This window comes from Sinocyclocheilus grahami, unplaced genomic scaffold, assembly GCF_001515645.1.
Source record: "Sinocyclocheilus grahami isolate Dianchi unplaced genomic scaffold, SAMN03320097.WGS_v1.1 scaffold159.1, whole genome shotgun sequence".
Classification (NCBI taxonomy): domain Eukaryota; kingdom Metazoa; phylum Chordata; class Actinopteri; order Cypriniformes; family Cyprinidae; genus Sinocyclocheilus; species Sinocyclocheilus grahami.
Window position 1 is genome coordinate 1,737,745 of NW_015505338.1, and position 23,307 is coordinate 1,761,051.

The following is a 23,307-nucleotide window of genomic DNA, read 5'->3' on the forward strand; positions in this document are numbered from 1 at the left end:
ACAAGAGAGCAGTGCTGAGCTAGAAACAAAATGGATTTAGACTAACCTCGTATTTAAAAAAAAAAAACATCATGGTGTAAATATACAAATTCAAATGGTTCACAACACAACGGGCTCTATTTAAGGTCCTGATAAGGACTACAACTATGTGGAAGGCACAGCAGGAAAAACATCCTGTTTAATTCCAAGGTAGCCTAAATAAAAAGAGTGGACATTGGTCATTGAAAAAAAGAAATATAAATAAATAAAACTTGACTTTATAAGTGGACATCAGGGGGAAAATAACTGAAATAAAAAATGAAAAATCAACATTTATATGACACCTTTCAAAAGTTGAAAAGACTGCAAACTCAAGCATTGTATTAGTACTGCTTGTGACCACCAGAGGACAGCATTGGCCCACTGTAGGACACTTAAAAGGCGCTTGAACAACTTGCTTGAGCTATATTACTTTTAAATAGCCCATTTCAAAGACAATAATAACAACATGAGAATAATAACATATGACAAATATGACTTTATTTGTGATGGTTAGGTTGCATTTGATTTTGACTTCATTATTATGTTAGTTGTGATCAGTTGATTTAGGGCTTGTGTGCTGTTTGGATGCAACCCATGTAATATAATGCAATAGCATTAGGTTGAGTAAGCACAAATGAATACATTATGTTCTTGACAATTAAGCATAGTTCTCCCTAAAATTCTCATTAATGTAGTGTAAGTGTTTCTTATTATAATATATTGATTGAAATGATCCTGACAATGATTTTAGTGTTAGATTAATCAACTGTCATTGTGTCTCCAGTGCATTGTAATGCCTTCGGTTGTCTTCAGCTCAGACGAACAAGGTAAAACCACAGAATATTCAATAAAACCTATTCAAACAGAGAGAAGTGGCAATGAAAGTGGGGTTTTTTTTCATGCAAGAACCATAATAATTTGCTTTCTGAATGATTGTTGACTGAATGGTGTCTAAACAGTTATGTTTAAACACTGTGAATCCATTGGTTTAAGATATGCATGTGCATCAGTAGAAAATACAGATGACTGTTGAAGTAACAATCCATAATGTGACCAAATAAATCCAGTTTTTGAAATGTAGTTTCTGTTCCCACTTGATTTCGAGTGAACGGGCTCTTCTCATTCCTATTCAAAAATACATGAAAATGCAAATATACTGTATATTCCAAAGTGAGATGACACTGTATGCCGCTAGAGGGAGCGTGAATGTTGTTGTGTTTTTAATATGTGCGCCACTAGAAAAACGAAAGTGAAACAAGTGAAAAAAACTACCATTTCGAGGCTATAATCGTTTTGTTTTTTATTATAATTTTTTTTTTAAATATGCCTATTTCATATTTTATGGTAAGTTCAGAACTTATTCTTTATGTAACCATGTAGTCCTACAAAATGAGCTGCTTATTTGGGTTTTTAGTCTTTATTGTGTTTCGACAGCTAAACACCAAAATGCCTGAAGCATTGATTAAAGTGCTCATTTTTTAATCTGATCTGTTTTAATTTTATACAGCATGCAATATGACTAAACGCCGTCGTGTGTGTGTGTGTGTGTGTGTGTGTGTGTGTGTGTATATATATATATATATATATATATATATTGATATATTGATATATTGATATATTGATATATATTGATATTGTGGCGTCAACAAAATGCTAAAGGTTTGACATAAATTGTGAGTTTGAATATATTTCTCCACCAGGACACATTTGAACTGATGTGCAGCAAGAAACGATATAACACTAGAAAACGAGACACTGTCATGTTGTCATTGCGCCCCTGCTGTAACATATATTAAAAGCTGAATAAACAGTGATAAATTAGTAGACTACATGTAGCCTACCTGAATATAACGAAAACATCTATTTGAAAATGATTACAATGATGTTTAAAATCAAACCTTAATTTATTGTATCTGTACTGCAATGTACTCTATCTGTACTATCTGTGTTTCCACAAGGTTTGAAATAAAATCTCTGATAAATGAGAGTAGGAGGACATTGACTGCAAAATGAGTTCTTCATCTCCAAGCTATGATCAACCCATGGGGAATGATCCCTCTGAATTCAGTGATGAAACTGTGACTTCTGACTCCAGGTAACACGAAAACCATTTTTGCATTTGGCAGATGTCTGTAACTACAATGCATTCCAGTACCTTGCAGTTAGTGTGTGTGACCAGCGCTTTGATCCCATCAGAGAGTCATAACTTTCCTGAACCTTAATGTTCACTGTTCCTCTGTTGTTTGAATCACGTTAACTAAAGTTTACAGTAAAGGTCTTTTCATCTCGGGAATGATAAATATTGTAGGATTACAAATCTAAACATGTTTAAGATCTGCTGATCCTATGTCCTGACCAAACATTGCCTGAAAACTAAGGTGAACCATACTGTATTTGGTATTCAAAGTGAACATGAAAACATTACAGTCTGTTGTAGGGGACACTTTTTGTTCTTGGTGTGAACAGCCCATTTAAATTCTGTCATCATTAATTCACTCTCGAGCTGTTCCAAACCTGTCAGACTTTCGTTCATCTTCAAAACACTAATTATATTTAAAACCTGAGCGATTTCTGTCCCTCTATTGGAATTGGATGGTACCACAATTTTGAAGATCCAAAAGGGTCATAAAGGCATCATAAAACTAATCCATATGAATCGCATGATTTAATCCAAGTTTTGTGAAGAGATATGATGAACAGATTTAATTTAGGCTTTTGGAAGACCATTTTTGGATATTTAGTTTGGGTGATGTGGACTATAAATGGAGGAACAGATATCACTGAGCCTTAATTAAAAATATTTAAAAATTTGTTTCAAAAATGAACAAAAGTCTTACATGTTTGGAAAGATTTAAGGGTGTGTAAAAGATGACATTATTATTATTATTATTATTATATTACATTTTTGTGTCAATAAAGCCTTTAAAGAGGACATCAGATGGCCATTTTCCATAAGTTTGTATGATTTTTTAGAGTTTTCATAAAATGTCTGCAACATATTTTGATTAAAATTCATCAATGGTCATGTGAAGCTCTGGCTTGTTGAGTCAAGACGCGTGAATTGCTGCCTTGGACTCCGTATATGGATCAGAGCTGGTCTTATTCAGATAGCTAGCTATCTACGTATAAACAGGCTGAAAATTGAAACAGCTCACTGGATGACACAGTTACAGGCTCAGACAGCCCATAACAAACTGGCTGCCTGTTTTCTTTTCAGCTTTTCTGAGCTGGCAGTCATGAAATGCTAAAAAAGTGAACATTTCATCTGATGTCCCATTTAAAGTATGAAAAAAATGCTGTTTTGTTTGGATTTTGTCAGTGTCAGAGAAAGGAAGAGGGACAGATCAGAGTCTCCAGAACCCAGTGGTGTGTCTGTGAAGAGTGGCAGGTCCATGGATAATCCCATTGTATTCAGTGATGGACCAGTGATCCCTGACCCTCTGTTAGTGTAACTATTTACTTGCTAATGTGAAACAACACTAAATACACTTCAAAATATGCAGTGCAAAGGGGCACAACTTGAAAAAACCTTGCTCTTTTATTTTGAATTTTCTCAACAGGAAGGAGGTATGTGGGCCGATCAGATCTGTACCATCCTCTGCATCCCACTTTCAGACTCGCATCAGGCAGGACAACACTGAAGCAGTTCTGCAGAGACACACAATGGAGACTGCAGACCTGCAAATAGTCAAAGACCAGCACAAAACCAGCATGAAGAACAAGTATGAGCACTTATTTGAGGGAAACACACTCCAAGGGAATCAAACCCTCCTGAACAGGATCTACACACAACTCTACATCATAGAGGGAGAGAGTGAAGGAGTGAATAAAGAACATGAGGTTTTACAATTGGAGACAACAGCCAGAACAAAACAGTCACAAGACACTCCAATTGACTGCAATGACATCTTTAAAGCCTCATCTGAACCAGGATTTGAGAAGAAAGAGCAAATCAAGACCGTTCTTACTAAAGGCATCGCTGGAATTGGAAAAACCGTCTCTGTGCACAAGTTCATTCTGGACTGGGCCGAGGGAAAAGCCAATCAGCATGTAGATTTCATGTTTGTGCTTCCATTTCGAGAGCTGAACTTGATTAAAGATCACCAGTACAGTCTTCACAGACTTCTGCTGGACTTTCATCCTAAACTTCAAGATCTGGACTCAAAGATTTATGATGGATGTAAAGTTGTGTTCATCTTTGATGGCCTTGATGAAAGCAGAATCACACTGACGTTTTCAGACGGTGTGAAAGTTTCTGACGTGAATGAGTCTTCATCAGTGGCTCTGTTGATGTCAAACCTCATCAGAGGGGATCTGTTTCCCTCTGCTCTCATCTGGATCACCTCCAGACAAGCAGCAGCCAATCAGATCCCTTCTGAATACATCAACCGTCTGACAGAAATTCAGGGATTCAGTGAGCCTCAGAAGGAGGAATATTTCAGGAAGAAAATCAGTGACGAGCATCAAGCCAGCAGAATAATCTCACACATCAGAAGATCAAGAAGCCTCCACATCATGTGCCACATCCCAGTCTTCTGCTGGATCTCATCCACTGTGCTTCAGAAGCTCCTGGAAGAAGATCTGAGTGCAGAAATCCCTCAAACTCTGACTGAGATGTACATCCACTTCCTGCTCATTCAGATCAATATGAGGAACCAGAAGTATGAAGAGAGAGATCCAGAGAAACTCCTGCAGTCCAACAGAGAAGTGATTGTGAAACTTGCTGAAGTGGCTTTCAAACAGCTGATGAAGGGCAATGTGATGTTCTATGAGGAGGACCTGACTGAGAGCGGCTTAGATGTCACAGACTCAGTGGATTTGGGGATTTGCACTCAGATCTTTAAGGAGGAATCTGCCATTAATCAAAAGAAAATCTACAGTTTTATTCATCTGAGTGTTCAGGAGTTTCTCGCTGCTTTCCACGTGTTCTACTACCATGTGAATACAACTATGGAAGAACTGAAGAATTTTGCTTCAGTACAAAATTTGCTTAAAGGTGCTGTAGATAAAGCTCTTGAGAGTGAGAATGGCCACCTGGATCTGTTCCTGCGGTTCCTGCTGGCCGTCCCACTGGAGTCCAATCAGCGACTCTTACAGTATTTACTGACACACAAGGAGAACAGCTCAGATAGCATCAGGAGAACCACACAGTACATTAAAGAGAAGATCAAAGATGGACATGGACTCTCCACTGAAAGATCCATCAATCTGTTCCTCTGTCTGCTGGAAGTGAAAGATCAGACTCTGTCCAGAGAGATTCAGGTGTTTGTAAAATCAGACAAACACTCAGAGAAGAAACTCTCTCCTGCTCACTGCTCAACAATCTCCTACATGCTTCAGATATCAGAAGAGCCGCTGGATGAGCTGGACCTCAAAAAATACAACACATCAGATGAGGGTAGAAGAAGACTGATACTAGCTGTGAGCAACTGCAATAAAGCTCTGTGAGTAAATTTGTTTATATTGACATACTATTTTTATGATAAATGGGAGAGTGTTGTCAGAAGTCAGAAGTATCTATACTTTGATACCAAGCCAATACTGAACTTAAAACACGAAAATTAAACAATACAAGATGGAAAGATTCCTGCACTCTTTTCTTCCACTAGTACAGATTGACATCGGAAAGCTTCAATGATTATAAAGAGACCATCCTTTGCTCACTTTCTGTATATGTCCCATTCACAAACTGACTAAAAAATTAGTTTTTCTTGCTGCTGAATTGTCAAAATTGTGATTATTGACAGTGATAGCTGTAGCAACAGATAGGACAAATCATTTCAAATTAAATCTCCGAATTATGTCTTTCATTGTAAATGTAGATTAATAGACTAATTCAAAAAAATATTTGAATGCTATATGCAATAATTGTAGCATTAATAATAATAATAATTATTATTATTTTATTTTCAATTACTTAAATTATTGAAATAGTTAAAGTGAGTGAGTAGTTTATGCTGTGGTACCAAAATTGGCTCAGAGAATTCTGACATTTTCACTCATTGCACCAACTACTCAAATGTTGCTGTTGTGACATACACTATTGATGTGTGTGGAAATACAATTTAATCAGGACTGGATTTATAGAGAGCTCAATTTAATATCAGTCCATTTTATATATATAAAAAAAAATTCCTAATGACGAGTCACCCCATCCCTAAATTTAGAGATGCTGTATGAGAATACAGTAACCATTACTGACTATTTCTAGCTTTCAAAACTGATAAAAAAATTATTTTTTTTTACTGTCTTTCAGTCTTGCTGGTTGTAATCTCACTGCTCAGCATTGTGAAATTGTATCATCAGCTCTACAATCCTCAAATTGTAGAGAGCTGGATCTAAGTAACAATGACCTGCGTGATTCAGGAGTGAAGCTGCTCTCTGATGGACTGAAGAGTCCAAACTGTCAGCTGGAAATACTGAGGTGTGTAAGAACATCAGTGATTTATAAAAACTTGAAAATGAAGTTTATAATAATTCTAATGAATGAATGGAAATCAATTCATTAATGTTTTACTTAACCCTCCTATTATCCGAGGGGTCAATTTGACCCCATTCAATGTTTAACGTCTGTAAATACATGATTGACATCATTTTTTATTTATTTTTATCCAGATTTAATGACTTTTCCTAATTTAATGGGGACAACTCAGTAAACATAAAATTAATATGTTGATATTTTTCCAGTGTCCTCTACACATTTTGTAGCAACGGTGTTCTTTGGGGTCAATTTGACCCCAGGCTTTTTTAGCTGTATAAAACATAAGAAATATAAAAATTTTACACACATTTGTTTTGGGTGATATTGAGGTCACTATAGCATGCTATAATTTTATAATATTCACTATAATTTTATATATTCTTATTACACGGCTCTGTGGAATACTTGATTCTGATTGGTCAATCGCGCCATCCAGCGGTATGTTATTCCCAGATAACAACCGCCAAATTGAATAACACACCGCTCATCCGGGTACTACGATTTATCTTGACCGGTACTACTTATATGCTTAACGAGTCACTCCGCTATCGTTGACTGTCTGGCGCCATTTTGTGACTGAAAACACTTAACCACAGCATGTTACAATGGAAGACTTCAGCATTAATTTCAACATATATGGTAAGAACAAATCTTTTTAGCCGTGTAATAAGCGGGATAATGTACATCCAGCCAGTTGTTATCTCAGAATAAACCCCTTCAGGCTGATACAAGACCTGATCACAAGTCCTGATCACCCTGTCAGGGTTTATTCTGGGATAACAACCGGCTGGATGAACATTATCCCTTACATAATATATAAAAACCATAATTCTCGTGGTTTACAGGGGAGAAACAAACATATAAAAGCTTACACAGAAGCATTCAAAACCATTTCTCTTTGTGCTCTGTGCTCTTTCTTTATGCTCTCTCTCTATTGAAAATGGCCTCTAGGCAAAGGTTTTCTGTCAATGAGATTTTGTCACAGTATTTTGACAGTAAAAGTGACAAGAGAATGTGTCTGAGACAGACGATAATGTTGATGAGGACCCAGATTATGAGGCATCCACCTCAGATGAGAATAAGACTCCTAGTGTTGACCCTCCAGTTGTCTCTCAACCACCAGCAGACACATTACCTTCCAAAAATGGAAAGTTATTATGGTCCTACTCCCCACTTGAATGACAGGGTAAGCTTAGCGCTTCTAATATCATCAAAATGGTTCCAGGGCCCACCAGATATGCTCTCAGCCATGTCTAAGATATAAAATCAGCATTTGAGCTTTTCATTACACTATCAATTGAAAAGAATATACTTGAAAGGACAAACTTAGAGGGGAGGAGGGAGTATGGGGATTTTTATGTGACTGACTTGCAAGCCTATATTGGGTTACTCATTGTGGCAGGAGTGTACAAGTCAAAAGAAGAAGCAACAGCAAGCCTTTGGAATGCTGACACTGGAAGGTCAATATTTCCAGCCACCATGTCTCTAAAGACTTTGATGACAAAGAAACACAACAGAGCCGACGACAGCATGACAAACTTGCTGCAACAAGGGATGTATGGGACAAGTGAGTCCACCAATTACCCTATCTTTACAATCCAGGCCCCCACATCACTGTGGATGAATGTCTGGTTGCATTTCATGACTGTTGTCCCTTCAAACAATACATGCCAAGCAAACCAGACAAATATGGCATAAAAAATATGGGCCGCATGTGATGCACAGTCCATCTATGCCTGGAATATGCAGGTGGACACTGGTAAATCTCCTGGACAAGCATCTGAAAAAAATCAGGGCATGAGGGTGTTACTATAGACATGGCTGAGGGACTGAATGGCCATAACATTACATGTGATAATTTTTTTTCACATCATACAGCAAAGTAGTGCAGACAAAACCTGGAATGTACCTTCTGGTGGGCTGTAGGGGGGAAAATGCTGTTCATATTCTGTCTATGCTGTTTGCATTCTGTCAAACTCATATATTTGCATAAAAAGCACTTACAGTCCCATAAAACTGTTCCTGAACAATGCTCACGTTTACTTTTCATGGGTGTTCATAGGTGAATTTGTGTTCCTATCCTTGATCAAATAAATTGTTATTCTTTTCAAATGTTATAAATTACAAAAATATATACTTATAAATAGTATATAACAATTATTACAGTCAGTGAGATTGTATGGTGATTTGTCCGTAGTCATGCAATAGGTATTCTGGATGTATAAGGGCCAGGGTATATTCAAAGGCCTATTTAAGTAGTCAGCAAAGACATAAATAACCTGACACAAACCTTTTAATAAAAAAAATCATATTCTGGAGGTTTAAACTGCTGGAGTCAAATTGAGTTGCCAGATTTTAGGGTATCAGGAGGGTTAATTGTTGTTTCTTTCAAATTTTCACATTTCCACCCCATTTATTATTTGTATATTTGGCCCTTTAAAATTGTAAGTGTTTGTACAGAAGAGGAAGGTAATGTGACAATTAGATTTAGCTGCAACATTTCTTGTCACCAACCGGTTTCTGCATTGTCTGATTGTGAATTTTATTATTGATACACATGAAACTTAGCCTGGCTATTCCACTCAGTGGACACATGCTGCTCTGTCCTGCTATTCTAATCAGATACACAAATGTATTTCAAAACACTATGTGTATCTGTAGGTTGTCTGGCTGTATGGTGACAGAGGAAGGCTGTGGATATTTGTCTTCAGCTCTGAGTTCAAACCCCTCACACCTGAGAGAGCTGGATCTGAGCTACAATCACCCAGGACAATCAGGAGTCCAGCTGCTCAACCACAAACTGGAGGATCTAAACTGTGCACTAGAGAAACTCAAGTATGTGAGACAATTATGACTAATAAATATGTGTCTCTATTCGGGATGGGAATCACCTAAGAGTTTTTTTTGTTGTTGTTTTTTGGTTCTGTTTCTCTCTGAAAATGTTAAGCTCCAACTATTATCCTACTGAATACAGAATCATCTATTTATAAATTTAGGCATTTTTTGGACATTACAGTGATACAATTACAATTCTCATTGTTTCATTAGTGTTTTTTGGTGGGTAATCAGAGTTGCCTAAATAAATGTTTGTTAAGACTCAATATCTAAAAGAGCATTAAGATGTATTTAAAGGGGTCATATGATGCTATTTTAAAGATCATTATTTTGTGTATTAGGTGTAACAGAATATGTTGACATGCTTTAATGTTCAAAAAACATTATTTTTCAAATACTGTACATTATTGTAGTTCCTCTATCAAACGTCAAACGCCAAACACCGCAAGCACACGTCGGAAATTGAATGCCCCTTTCCATAATCGTGAGCTTTAGCTTTCAACATAAATGTAAAGACAGTAAATAATGTCCTTAGTTTTACCATCAGTTCAAGCCCGAAAGGGGAACAGAGTCGCGTGACAGACACAGTGGTGATGCTCGTTTATATTCGCGGTACACAAGCCGCGATTAAGAAAGCTGACTCCACTGTGATGTGACCCTGTCTCTCTCTCTCTCACGCACACACACACACACATCTCTCTCACGCACACACACACACACATGACTTGATACTCTACACGGCGCAAAACTCCACATTTGAACAGTCAATAGCAAATACTTAAACTATTAAGAAAACATACTTACAGTAGCTGATTCAGAATAAGCGCCAGATTGTCATAGCAAAGTCGAAACTGACCCATTTTTTTTTTAGAAATAGCCTTTGCACAGCCAGCCTTGTAGGCTACTCTCCTAGGTTCACAAAACTGTCGTCCATAAAATGTGTTGCTCAAATTCGAACATCTGGGTTGTGCTGTTCTGTTATACAGCATCTCACAGAAGTGAGTACACCCCATCAACTTTTCATGTGACAACACTGAAGAAATGACACTTTGCTACAATGTAAAGTAGTGAGTGTACAGCTTGTATAACAGTGTAAATTTGCTGTCCCCTTAAAATAACTCAACACACAGCCATTAATGTCTAAACCGCTGGCCACAAAAAAAAATGTGAGGGGTGTACTCACTTCTGTGAGATACTGTATATAAATAAATCTTAACCAATGATTCCTCATTGCATCCACTTTCGGAAGGTCAAATAAAGTGCTTTTGCTTTCGCACAGAAACACACAGCGTCTCCCTGACATGGCTGCATCAACACTACTGCAGTTCATGAAACCACGCCTTCTTTCTTTGCATGAACATTTGGGTGGCATTACGCAAATATTTCTACATCGTGAAGTAGACATGTGGGGGCGTGTTTGAATGAGGCGTTATAGCCCGGTCTGGATCAGCCTTCTCTTTTAGATAGAATAAATCCTTTTGTGGGAGACGCGTTGTGATTGGCCGAATACCTCAAGCGTGTGATAGAAATGTTACGCCCCTACCATACTGTGATGCCCTGTCCGGCCGGAGCGCCGAGACAAAAACATTAAAACCCATTATAAACGAGGCATTTGTTGCATCCAGTGGGGACATAATTACAGATTATAATGACTAATACTGTCTTTTTACGCGTTGCGTTGCATAAAACCATGTTTGCATTTGTGATCGGAGAAATGACAAACAACAAGCCCTACTCTACACTGCTCAAAACTCGCGTTTGAATCGTCAGTGGCAAATTCTTTAAATATAAAAAATTTACTTACAGACTGTGAGACAGAAGCACCAGCATTGTAGGCTACTCTCTCAGGATCAGGAAACAGTCCATAAAATGCGCTGCACACATCTGAATATTTGGGTTAAACTGTTCTGGAATAGTGCTGTAAATACAACTTAACCACTGATTTCTAGTCGTGTCCTCTTTTGGAAGGCCAAACAAAGTAGTTTCACTTTCACAACGAAACCCACAGCGTCACACACGGCGGGTTAGAGTGAGCGGCGGCCAGCGGATTCAACGAAGGAGCATCCGGAGGACTTGCGGCAACCACATGTGACGACCCCGGGCTGGACTCTGCTTCACCTTCACAACATGGCGGCGGCGGCAACAACAATACTACAGCGAGAATAAAAGTTACGTCTTCTTTCTTTGCGTGAACATTTGGGCGGCATTATGCAAATCTTCCCACATCGTGACGTAGATATGTGGGGGCGTGTTAGAACGAGCTATTTAGTGTTCAGGAGCATATTCATCATGTTCATGTTCACATGTGTGCTTGCAATACCTTGAACTGGTGCAAGCACAAGGTTTGAAATTGAGCAATAATTAATTTCTCCCACTGTTATATCATATTCTGAGGCAGTTAAGGGACTGCTGAGGCCTGTTAAATTAAGATCAAGTTAGATATAAAAAAATCTAGAAATTATTTTGTAACACAGTTCGTAGTCATGGGAAGAAGGAGACGGGAACCGGCGAATGTTTAAAGACTTTAATAATAAAATAAACAAAATAGCGCGACAGCCCCTCGCGGATGACTGTCGCGCACAAACAGAACCAAAACACAAAAGAAAATCCAGGCCTGGTCCTCTCTCATCCAACACTGTCGTCACTCCTCCCTTTTATCCTTCCGGAGCTCCTCCGTGAGACTCGAGACCGGTGAGTGGTGCAGGTGTCGCTCATTATCAATTACTCCACCGGCCTCGCTCCGTTCCCACGGCTCTCGGCCCCACCCCCACCCCCACTCGTCACAGATTTATCTACCAGTGTCAAATGCAGAATTTAAATAACTTTCCCCAAACCGTTACTGGTATATATATATATATATATATATATATATATATATATATATATATATATTTTTTTTTTTTTACACAATAGTAAAACCATTTAATTGGACATCAGTTATCAGTTCGTTGAACATTGTTTGTGTGTATGTTTGTGTCTCTATTAGTTTGGACCATGGAGGAGATTTCAGGATCACACCAGGACTGCGAAAATGTAAGCCCTCACACACACAGACACACCTGTGCATATTTATTGATGTCATAGATGTTCTGATCTGTTTTTCTGTGTCCAGATGCATGTGATCTCACATTGGATCCAAAAACAGCACACACTCAACTCACTATCTCTAAAGAAAACAAAACAACATCATATGTGAAAGAGCAGCAGCCGTATCCTGATCATCCAGAGAGATTTAAGAGCCTTGAACAGGTTCTGTGTCAAGAGTGTTTAACTGGACGCTGTTACTGGGAGGCTGAATTGATCATACGGGGCCATGTAGCAGTGACATATAAGGAAATCAACCGGAAGGGTGGGATTGACTGTCGGTTTGGACTCAATGAAAAGTCCTGGTGTCTTTACTTTTCTGATAGGATTCATACTGCCTGGCACAATAATGTGAGCACAAACATTCCTCTATCTTCATCCCCATCTAATAGAGTAGGAGTGTATCTGGACTGGTCGGCTGGCATTCTGTCCTTCTACAGTGTCTCTAATGCGCACACTATCACGCACATATACACATTCAACACCACATTCACTGAACCCCTCTATGCTGGATTTAGGCTATATCCTGATTCTTCAGTGTTTCTATGCCCAATTTAAATCATCAGGTCAGGAAACACAGAGACATTTCCATTTTAGACATTGTATTGTACGGTGATTTTGTACACTAATTTTTAGCTTTTCTTTAGAAAGTCTTAATATTCTTTGAAAAGTCTTAATATCTTAATCTGTGGAGCATTATTAGTATTATTTGAGCTCATCTATCATAGTCTCAAGCCATTTTGAATGTTATCATTTAGCCTATTATTTATCTTTATCCAATGATACCGATACATAAGTTTATTTTGTATTTTTTTTAATCATATTTATTTATTTATTTTTCACATTTAGCATTTAGGCCTCTCAAATATTGCATATAGCTACAATCTAACACTGTCACTTCACACTCCAGTAGGTGGCAGAAATTAACTTGGCTTGTCATTATCCATAGAGTACAGTACATATTATAAAGAATTTTAGCGTAAGGCTGCTACATACATTATATGATATAAAAAAATGTGAAAGAAATTAAGGAGTCTGAATAATTTCTGAATGCACTGAATTGCTATATTTTCATCAAATGTAAGCACTGAAATCAATCAGTTTAAACCCACGGCAACTATAGTTGCCGCAGTTTATAGTTGTCATTTTCCTTTTGTAAGTATTTTTCTAGATGTTATCCATGTTTTATTTCTCAATGACAAGCAAGCAAACAACCAAATAAATGATTTCTAGAAACAAAAAAAGGTATTCACTTCCTTCCTGTCACATGAGGCTGGAAGCATGGCGGAGGCAAACCCTCCCAAAGAAATTTAATTTTCATGTTACTAATAAGTATTCTATTTATTTTATTTATTTATTTTCATTTAACTTTTTGATACACAATACCCCGTTGGGGCAACTTAATGGCTGCATTTTGTTCTGCACTATGTTCCACCACTTTAAAACAAATTGATTTGTTGTGTTTTCATATTCAAGAGATTATAAGCTAGATGCAACTTTTTTGGGTTTGCATCGAATGTTCTTCGACTTTTATGCATAATAAATTTGTTTATGAATAAAGATTGATCTGTTGAAAGCAGTTATTTTGAGTTACACAGTGTCTACACCGGACGTGAGCGGCGTGGCGTGACAAAATACTATAGAACTCATTATAATCAGTGATGCTGTCTACACTGGATGCGGCACAGCGTGACACGACAAATCCCCGACAGAAAACTGCTGCTGCATTCTATTTATGACATATTGACACAAATTTCAAATGATTTTCAATGGTTGCTTTGTCACGTCCAGTGTACTAGACAGACTTTAGCTGTTACGGCGTGGAGCGACAACTGTCGCGTCCGGTGTAGACACGATGTAAGATGCCAAATGCTCTCCTCCTATTCAAATTTGACATTGAAGGGGTGCATACAACATATTTGCCCACCAGCAACTATAGTTGTCGCACATTCAAATACGATTTTCAAGAAAAAAAGAAAAAAAACCTTGGGAAAATAAATGCAGAACTTGTTCACATAAGGACACTATTAACATGACTATATTATGACAGAAAAAATTTGAGCACAAATGGGTTAAGATCTTAGAATTATGCATAGGATTTTCAAAATAATTGAAAGTTTTATCATTTTTGCATCGTCATTTACATATTTTTTGTATTTTAAACAGTTTTAGAAATAATCAGTAGAGCTGAGTGAAAATAAACATATACAGTGGGTACGGAAAGTATTCAGACCCCTTTAAATTTTTCACTCTTTGTTATATCAGGTTACAGGGCTAAAAATGGCTAAGAAGGCTAAAGAAGGCCTATCAGAGAAGCCCAGCTCTGACTTCCTCTCTTCTCGGTATGCTTGAAGTTTCATTGTGTTTCCACTCACAGTAAGAGATGTTTGAATGAAGATTAATCTGGATCAGAAAATGAAGATAATACAGCTTCACATCTGAGTTTATCACATCACATTTGATTCATTAAATGGGTGTTCTTTAGATTTTATGTCTTAATGTGTTGCTTAGATCTGTTGATGTGGTCTCAAGCATAGACTGCAAAAAAGAAGGACGAAGCATCTTCACTTCCTTCCACTATAGAAAAGTGAAGCCAAATCATTCTCAGTATGGCGGCTGTCATCTTGCGAAAATGACATAATTTGGAGCCCGAGTCTGCGCAGTAGTGATTGTGAGGTGGAGCCGCGGAATCAAAGTCCCGCCCAAACTCATGAGCTCACAATCATGACACCACACCCCGTTTTTATAGCATCAAATAACTAATTAAAAGCAAAAGTATTAGAAAAATTAACACTTGAACATACATCAGCCCAACAAACACAGAACGTTGCCTCAACGTAGCAACCTTCTAACAACGTTGTGCCAACATTGCTAAAAGGTTGAGGGATCTACGTTGTTGGTGAAGGTTGTTACAACGCTGTCACAATGTTGACATTTAACCATCATTCAGGGTCGTAGCTTAAAGTTGTGCTTAGGCTGCCTGGACAACCACTGTATAACATGTACCTGTCATCATCGAATAACAGCCTTTTAAATTTAAACCGAGAGTTGGTCCTTCTCATTCTTCATCGATCGAAGATACGCGAGTTTTGCTTTTTATTTCTCCAAGCTGAATATGATAGGCTACGTAAATATTCAAACAAACGTTCCATCTAATGTGACAATAATTTGTTCTGTTAATAAACTGAAAGAACAGAATACACTATAATTTATATATACAGGGTGTTTGCGATCTGGTTTGGTCTAAAATGCTAGTTGTAATTCTTTCAGAATTCAGATATCCTTACTCTCGTGTCTGCTCACGCTAGTCACTGGTCAGTTCCTGTGAAGTTCTGTCCTGTCATGTCAGGCTCTGCTGTGATCTGATCTTTCTTGTTCTCTGCCCAGTTTTACATGTGCCTGCCGCGCATCCGTGTTACTGGATTGATGCCTGGTGTTGACTTGTGCCTGCCTACTGGATTTTGCATTTGCCTCTGCTCTCTGGATTTGTGGATCTTTCTCGGACTGTTTTCTCGCTACCGACCATCTCGCCAGGCCTTTGACTGTGCTCCATTGTCCACCGTATTCTCCCGTCCAGACTCCGCCTCATCGGCCGGTGGCCGCTGTTTCAGTTGCTTTTCTTTTGTTTAATAAACATTCTCAACTGCCTTTGCTTTTTTATTTTAAATTGAATATACTTAAACTACATGACTTAATATATTTACTTAATATACTCTATATAAAATTTTTTTTTCAAATGAATAGGCTACCTTTTGGTAACTTATAGACTACTTAGAAATCCATTGTATGTATGAAATGTTTTAGTATGAAATAAAGTTTGATTATATGATTTTTTATGGCATTTCTTACTCTTTAAAGTTTACACAAGCAGATGTTAAGTTAAAAAGAACATTATTAATGAATAACTAAATATATTTAAAAGTATTATATACTTATCCCGTGTTTGATATAACACCCAGAAAAGGCACTATTTATAATCTGGCATAAAAAATACATGTAGTAAAAATGGCACCTCACGGTTGCTGAATGTCGCGTAAACAACGTTGATACAGCCCTTTCTTGTCTTACATTTCTACGTTGTTACAATGTTGCAAGCACGTAGATGGCGAAGTTGCCTTTATAAAAATGGTATGTTGCACAGACATTGCCACAGCATAAATGTGTTTGCTGGGAGCATGCTAAGAACTACCTAAAATGACAGAAAACATCTTTGGAAAAAAAATTATTTGAAGTGTAATTCGATTATTTGTCTGACGTCCCTTTAGATTACATGGAGAGGGCAGGGTTTATGACCTATACTGCATCCAGTCACCTGGGGGCGATTGAAAAGTTCTGGCTTCACTTTTCAAAACTTGTGCAGTAGGATGGGCGATACCACTTATTTTGTTTTCGATATGATATCCATACTTTTCAAGGCAAGTATCGTCGATATCAATACCGATACCGATACGATACTTCTAAACTAAACTTTTGAATGATTCAATTTTTTTAATTATTAAATTACTAAGAGTAAAATGGGTAATAAAAACCACTTAACTTTATATTTGAAACACATTTTAATTCAAATCAAATTATTCAAATCTACAAATACTACAGTTGAACTATGGTCACTTTAGTAAGGGACTGCCAGTGACTGGCTGTGGCATGCATAAAATGCAACCTTTTTATTCTGACAGTGTATGATTTATATTAACATTACAGAATAGAACATGATCAATATTATCTTTCAACATTCAATTTAAATAAATGTAATTGCACAAACTATGTATGCTATAATTTCAATTTGTTTATTGTGAAATAACTCAAACATATATGTTTTTTTCTGTCCTCTGATAAGCATTGTTCTGGGCTGTCGTTTCCAAAAGCATCAGCTTTCTTTTGATTTTTTGGGAAACACAGCCCTGTTTGAATGCACTGTCAAAAGTGAGTGAACACTCTCTGTGATTGATTGGTTCTGTCTTGTAACATTTGAATGTGTTTAGATGAGCAGGAAAATAGTTTCATACACAGTTATTCTCTAACATACGTTATTCGTCCAATTCAATGCATATTGTACGCATTAATTTTCTGTTAAATAAACAAAATCACTGGGATATAAAACACACCTTATTATCGATAATTTTTGATATTAACATTACAGAATAGAACATGATCAATATTATCTTTCAACATTCAATTTAAATAAATGTAATTGCACAAACTATGTATGCTATAATTTCAATTTGTTTATTGTGAAATAACTCAAACATATATGTTTTTTTCTGTCCTCTGATAAGCATTGTTCTGGGCTGTCGTTTCCAAAAGCATCAGCTTTCTTTTGATTTTTTGGGAAACACAGCCCTGTTTGAATGCACTGTCAAAAGTGAGTGAACACTCTCTGTGATTGATTGGTTCTGTCTTGTAACATTTGAATGTGTTTAGATGAGCAGGAAAATAGTTTCATACACAGTTATTCTCTAACATACGTTATTCGTCCAATTCAATGCATATTGTACGCATTAATTTTCTGTTAAATAAACAAAATCACTGGGATATAAAACACACCTTATTATCGATAATTTTTGTTTGAGTATCGATACTGTCGATACTCACGACAGTATCGATATATCGATACTTCAGGAACGGTATGCCCATCCCTATGCGGCACACTTGGTCTAACGTCAGAGTCTAGAGTATAGCAGTAACTTTAGGAGCTGTTCAAACTTGTGCATGAGGAACACAAACTAACACTGATAGTGAAAAATGTGAAAACTGAGTTTTCTTGCTTTTTTTTTTCTTTGTGTGTGTACTATATCTGAGCTTTCTGTATTGCCAAACTTTTCTGCCTGCTGTGCCTTTCTTGAATGTAGTCACAATTGTATGTAAGGATGATCCAGAGATATTGTGATGCATCTGTGCTACTTTTCAAATGTCATAAGGGTCTGAATATTTATGTCAATGTGATATTTTAGTTTGTTTCCTTTTAATAAATTTTTATTAAAATAGCAAATAGCAAATCTGTTTTTTATTTTTTTTGCTTTGTCATTATGGAATATGTAATAATACAAAAATGTATGTTATAAAGCATTTTTGCATAAAGCTTTATGTAATAACATTTGAAAAATGAAGGGTTCTGAACTCTCTCTGAATGCACTGAATTGTTCTTTTTTGACAAACTGTGTAATTTGAATTTGAAATTCACAATTCTAATAGAATTATGCATATTTGTTGTTATTTGAAAGTACTGCCCACGAGACCATCTTTGTATTTTTTATTTTTTTTTTATAAACTGCATTTAGTGCATTCAGGTTACAGGCCTAAAGACGGCTGAAGTCCTGTCAGAAAAGCTCTGACTTCCTCTCTCATCTGTGTGGTCGAGGTTTCATAGTGTTTCTGCTCACAGTAAGAGATGTTTGAATGATCACAGTATAGAAGATATTCATCTGGATCAGATGATGAAGATCATACAGCTTCAGATCTGTGAGTTTATAACATTAGATTTGATTCAATCAGTAAAATAGGTTTATTTAAAATTTCTGAATAAATGTGTTTTTATTTCTCTCATAGATCTGTTGATGTGGTCTCAAGCTGCAGAGAGTCTAACAAACACAGCAGTAACTTTAGGAGCTGATGTGATTATAAGCTGTGATCTTGATATAAAGGAGATTTACTGGTACAGACAGAAACTACTGGATCCTCCGGTGTTGATCTTACGCACTTATGATAGCACATATGAAAAAGCTAAATATGAAAACAGCATCTTCAAATTCAAATACTCAGTGAAAACTAACAGCAGTCTGCTCATCAGAATTATCAGCACTGATGAATTAGGAGTTTATTATTGTGTCAAAACTAGTGAACCACTAAAATTCTGCAATGGCACCAAAATCTACATCAGCAGTGAGTTATTTTCTCATTTCAGATGTATTGTTAAACCATATTATGGATTTCCATATTGAGTACTTTGTACTTTTATGAAGAGCTAATATTTTTGCAGTTTCATTACACTGTTAAAGACTGAAAATGAATAAAGATTGAATTACAAAACTTTTACAGACTCGGTCCACAGGAATCAGACAGAATCACATGATTGTTCACAACATGAGACACAATGGAGAAACCTGCCTACCATCACATCTGTCCTGCTGAATGTGCTTCTGATCATCGCATTAATAGGTTTGTACAGGCCTCATTGAACTAACTACAAAAAAACAAACATTAGATCTAGACTAATGTAACAATACACTGTAAAAAAAATCTGTGACATTTACGGTAAAATAAGGCAGCTGTGGTTGCCAGAACTTCACCGTAAAAAATATGGTAGCAACATTTTAGGTTTTTCAGACTTAACTGATTTAATGTTAATAAACCAAAATATTGAAGTACTAATATCTGTTTTGAACCATTGTAATGCACTGATAACCACCAAAAACTGGCGGTGATGAGAAAGTCACATGATGAACCAACGCTCATCACAAACAGCTTTTCTAGAGCTGAGGAGGGCAGTACTTATACATAGAAGGTGCACAGTGTCATTCACACAAACACTAAACCCCAACATGGTGACACACGATTCTGAAAAAATGCAATAAACATTAATTTAACAACATTACATGTAAGATTAAACCCTAATGTACACAACTAATAAGAAAAAAAAAACTAAGAAAAAAATGTCAAACAAAAATATTTCAACAAAAAACATCAAATATGAAGTGTCATGCAGGGAATTCTGGGAGTGTCAATTTACAGTTTGTTACTGTAAATTATACAATGACTTTTTCTTTTTCACTTCCAAAAACCGTATTTTTAAGTATTTTACTGTAAAATTACATTAAATGTAATTACATTTATTCACCGAATATAGTATGGAAACTTACTGTTAACCAGTTAACAGGTTTTTACTGTAGCATTTTTATAGTCTTTTACTGTTAAAATCACAATCATTTTTTACAGTGTATCACATGTGCACTTTGTTAGTTTTGACTGTTGTAATGTGTGTATTGAGTGATATTTGAATATTTTTGTTGGTATGGTGAAGAGCTACATTAATGTTACTGGAAGATCAACAAATTACACTGCAGCTAAAAACTCTAATAACCTACAGGTAAGATACTTCTTCAGTAAATGTTATCTTATATTTTTCTTTCAATACCGTATAAGGCCATTTATGTTTAATATCTTCCTCTTTCAGTGTGCTGAAATTGATTTTTCTATGTGTGCTGGTAACATCAAGCTGAACCAGGAGCAGAGTAAGACTGTCTTATACAGACAATGTATGATGTAAATATGTAGAAATTGTGCCACCAAACTAAAAGTATTGTTTTTTTATTTTCCATAAATTATATTTTGCTATATCTAAATATGCATTGTGGTCGAAATGAATCAGCTTTTTACCATTGCAACAACTTTCATTAAACATTTCTGAACATTCATTTAATTTATTGCGCCATTTCTTCCCAATTTATGTAATCTTGGAATTTTCTGCTACTTCTGCAGTTTTGTGTTTTATTATTTGCCATAAAGCTGGAAATCAAGGACACAAACCTCAATAAATGTACTAAAGAGATTTTTATATATTTTTTTAGCTTTCACACTAACAGGTTTGAGTACTGTTGTATATGTTGAAACTTATATCTTCTGCACAGCTCTTGTTTGTGGTTTACACATGGTTTCGTGCAAATGAAATGTTCCACTGGTTTGGTCACTTGATAGACGACACAATGGTATACACTCGCATGCATCAGGTGGTTTAAACTCATGTGAACATGAACACAAACCACTATGAACAAATGCACACTTATTTTACTTTTGAGTTTCACACTTCCTATTCTACTCATCTTATTCAATTCCATAAAACAGAACAAACATTTCAGTAGGAAACAGAATAAGAGTAGTAGCAACATCTGACCACAAAGAACAGAAAACTATGAACAAAACTAGACTAAACACAACTCACAAATTTATTTTAAGGACCAATTCTCACTGTTAACTAGCAAGCATATTACTAGAATATTGGCTGTTTATTAGTATTTATAAAGCACATATTAATGCCTTATTCTGCAAAACCATATTTTAGATCCTTAATCCTACCTCATACCTAAACTTAACTACTTTAACTATTAGTCAGCATCAAATTAGGCGTTTGAAGCAAAAGTCAGTTTGTTAACAGTGAGAATTAGATGTTAAAATAAGGTGTCCCTATTACAAGCATGAAATTAGAGATTAATACTTGAAAAAAGAAGACAAGAGCTTAATGGTTGATTTTTGAACAAATAAAAGAAAACACTACACGTGTGGTCAGAACAAAACTTCCTCTTGATTGTGGTTAAAATTACCCTGTTATTTTTAAAGCTCTGAGGTAAAGTTTCATCTCTAAAGTCGTGTGAAAGAAACGAGGCTGAATCATGAAGTATTTTAACATCCTGAAGATCATGCAGCTTCTTCTCTGTGAGTTTATTGTACTTCATGACTATTGTAACGTGCTTTGTAAATTAATAAACTGACTTGTTTTATGACACAATTACATTTCAAATACTTTTATATATGTGTGTGCTTTATTTCACAGATCTGTTCATATGGTGTCGAGCTGCAGAGACTTTAACATATTTGGGTCAATATGTGACCATAAACTGTGATCTTGTTGTGAATGAGGTAAACGGGTTATTAAATGAAACTACCAGATCCTCCATTTCTGATGTTACTCTCTTCCACAACTTCAGCTATTTTTTACTAAAATAAAACTGAAATATTCAGTGCAGAGTACACATTGTCTGTTCATGAATAATATCACTCTTGATGATTTAAGATGTTGTGTGACCACAGAATCTCCTCCAAAGAGATGGCACCAGACTACACATCACTGGTGAGTGAACATTCACTGATCATCACCAAGTTAAATACTTATTGTTAAACACAAAATATTAACAAACCCTTTCAATGATTGTAGAGAACCAACTCGAGATCCAGAATCATAGTGTTGAAATACACTGAGAATAATCAGACACACTGGCATATTATTATTGTCACAGTACAGAAGGAGACCAAACGGGACGGTACAGGGAAGTATGGATCTTTATTTGAAAAGAGGATCTGAGGGGAGAGATGTGGAGAGAACGGGTGAGAAGCACAGAGTTCCAGCAACTGCAGAGATATGCTCACGTGATGACTGCTTCAAGTGTCTTTCACAGGATAGACAGATGATGACTCCGATGAAGACTTGAAGAGAGACGGGCAATATTCCAGGTAAGAGAGTCAGGTAAGGAGTAGCATAGTGAAAATCACAACCAGACAAAATGCAACTGCAGTGACTGAGTATTTGTGCTTGTGTTGATGAGCTGGTGACAGGTGCGGCTGATTAATACAGGTGATCAGGTGATTGTGAACTGGTGTGTGAGGTGATTGGGTCTGACGAACTGGAGTATCCCTGACAAAATGCTCATGTCATGCTTAAAAGAAATACTACAACATGAGACAGTTATGATTTTGGGTGAAATATTGATTTAATGTTAAATCTAAATTTACTTTGTCACTTTTAAGGACTATTAAAGGGGTCATATGATGCTGCTAAAAATAACATTATTTTGTGTATTTGGTGTAATGAAATGTGTTTATGCGGTTTAAAGTTAAAAAAACACATTCTTTTCCACATACTGTACATTATTGTTTCTCCTCTATGCCCTGCTTTTTGAAACGCGTTGATTTTTACAAAGCTCATCGGTCTGAAAAAACGATGTGTGCTGTGATTGGCCAGCTATTCAGTGCATTGTGATTGGCCGAATACCTCAAGTGTGAGACGGAAATGTTATGCCCCTCACATACTGTTGATGCCGTGTCTGCCCAGAGCGAAGAAACAAAAACATTAAAACCCATTATAAACAAGGCATTTGTTGCATCCAGTGGGGACATAA

General features: G+C 36.4%; 1 protein-coding gene across 1 annotated transcript; it reads left to right on the plus strand.

The window, feature by feature from the left end:
• The first annotated feature begins 2,060 nt into the window (after positions 1 to 2,060).
• On the plus strand, positions 2,061 to 13,199 carry LOC107592832 (NACHT, LRR and PYD domains-containing protein 3-like). Its single transcript, XM_016282401.1, has 7 exons — positions 2,061 to 2,116; positions 3,341 to 3,463; positions 3,582 to 5,465; positions 6,278 to 6,445; positions 9,164 to 9,337; positions 12,324 to 12,370; positions 12,450 to 13,199. The coding sequence occupies exons 1-7, from the start codon at positions 2,064 to 2,066 to the stop codon at positions 12,977 to 12,979; spliced, it is 2,979 nt and encodes a 992-aa protein (XP_016137887.1). The 5' UTR covers positions 2,061 to 2,063; the 3' UTR covers positions 12,980 to 13,199.
• The last annotated feature ends 10,108 nt before the right edge of the window (positions 13,200 to 23,307 follow it).

Excerpts from the sequence above, each read along its gene's own strand:
- LOC107592832 (XM_016282401.1), top strand. The coding sequence starts at position 2,064 with ATGGGGAATGATCCCTCTGAATTCAGTGATGAAACTGTGACTTCTGAC. Across the intron at positions 2,117-3,340 it reads ACTGTGACTTCTGACTCCAG|TGTCAGAGAAAGGAAGAGGG; the intron begins GTAACACGAAAA and ends GGATTTTGTCAG. Across the intron at positions 9,338-12,323 it reads TGTGCACTAGAGAAACTCAA|TTTGGACCATGGAGGAGATT; the intron begins GTATGTGAGACA and ends TGTCTCTATTAG.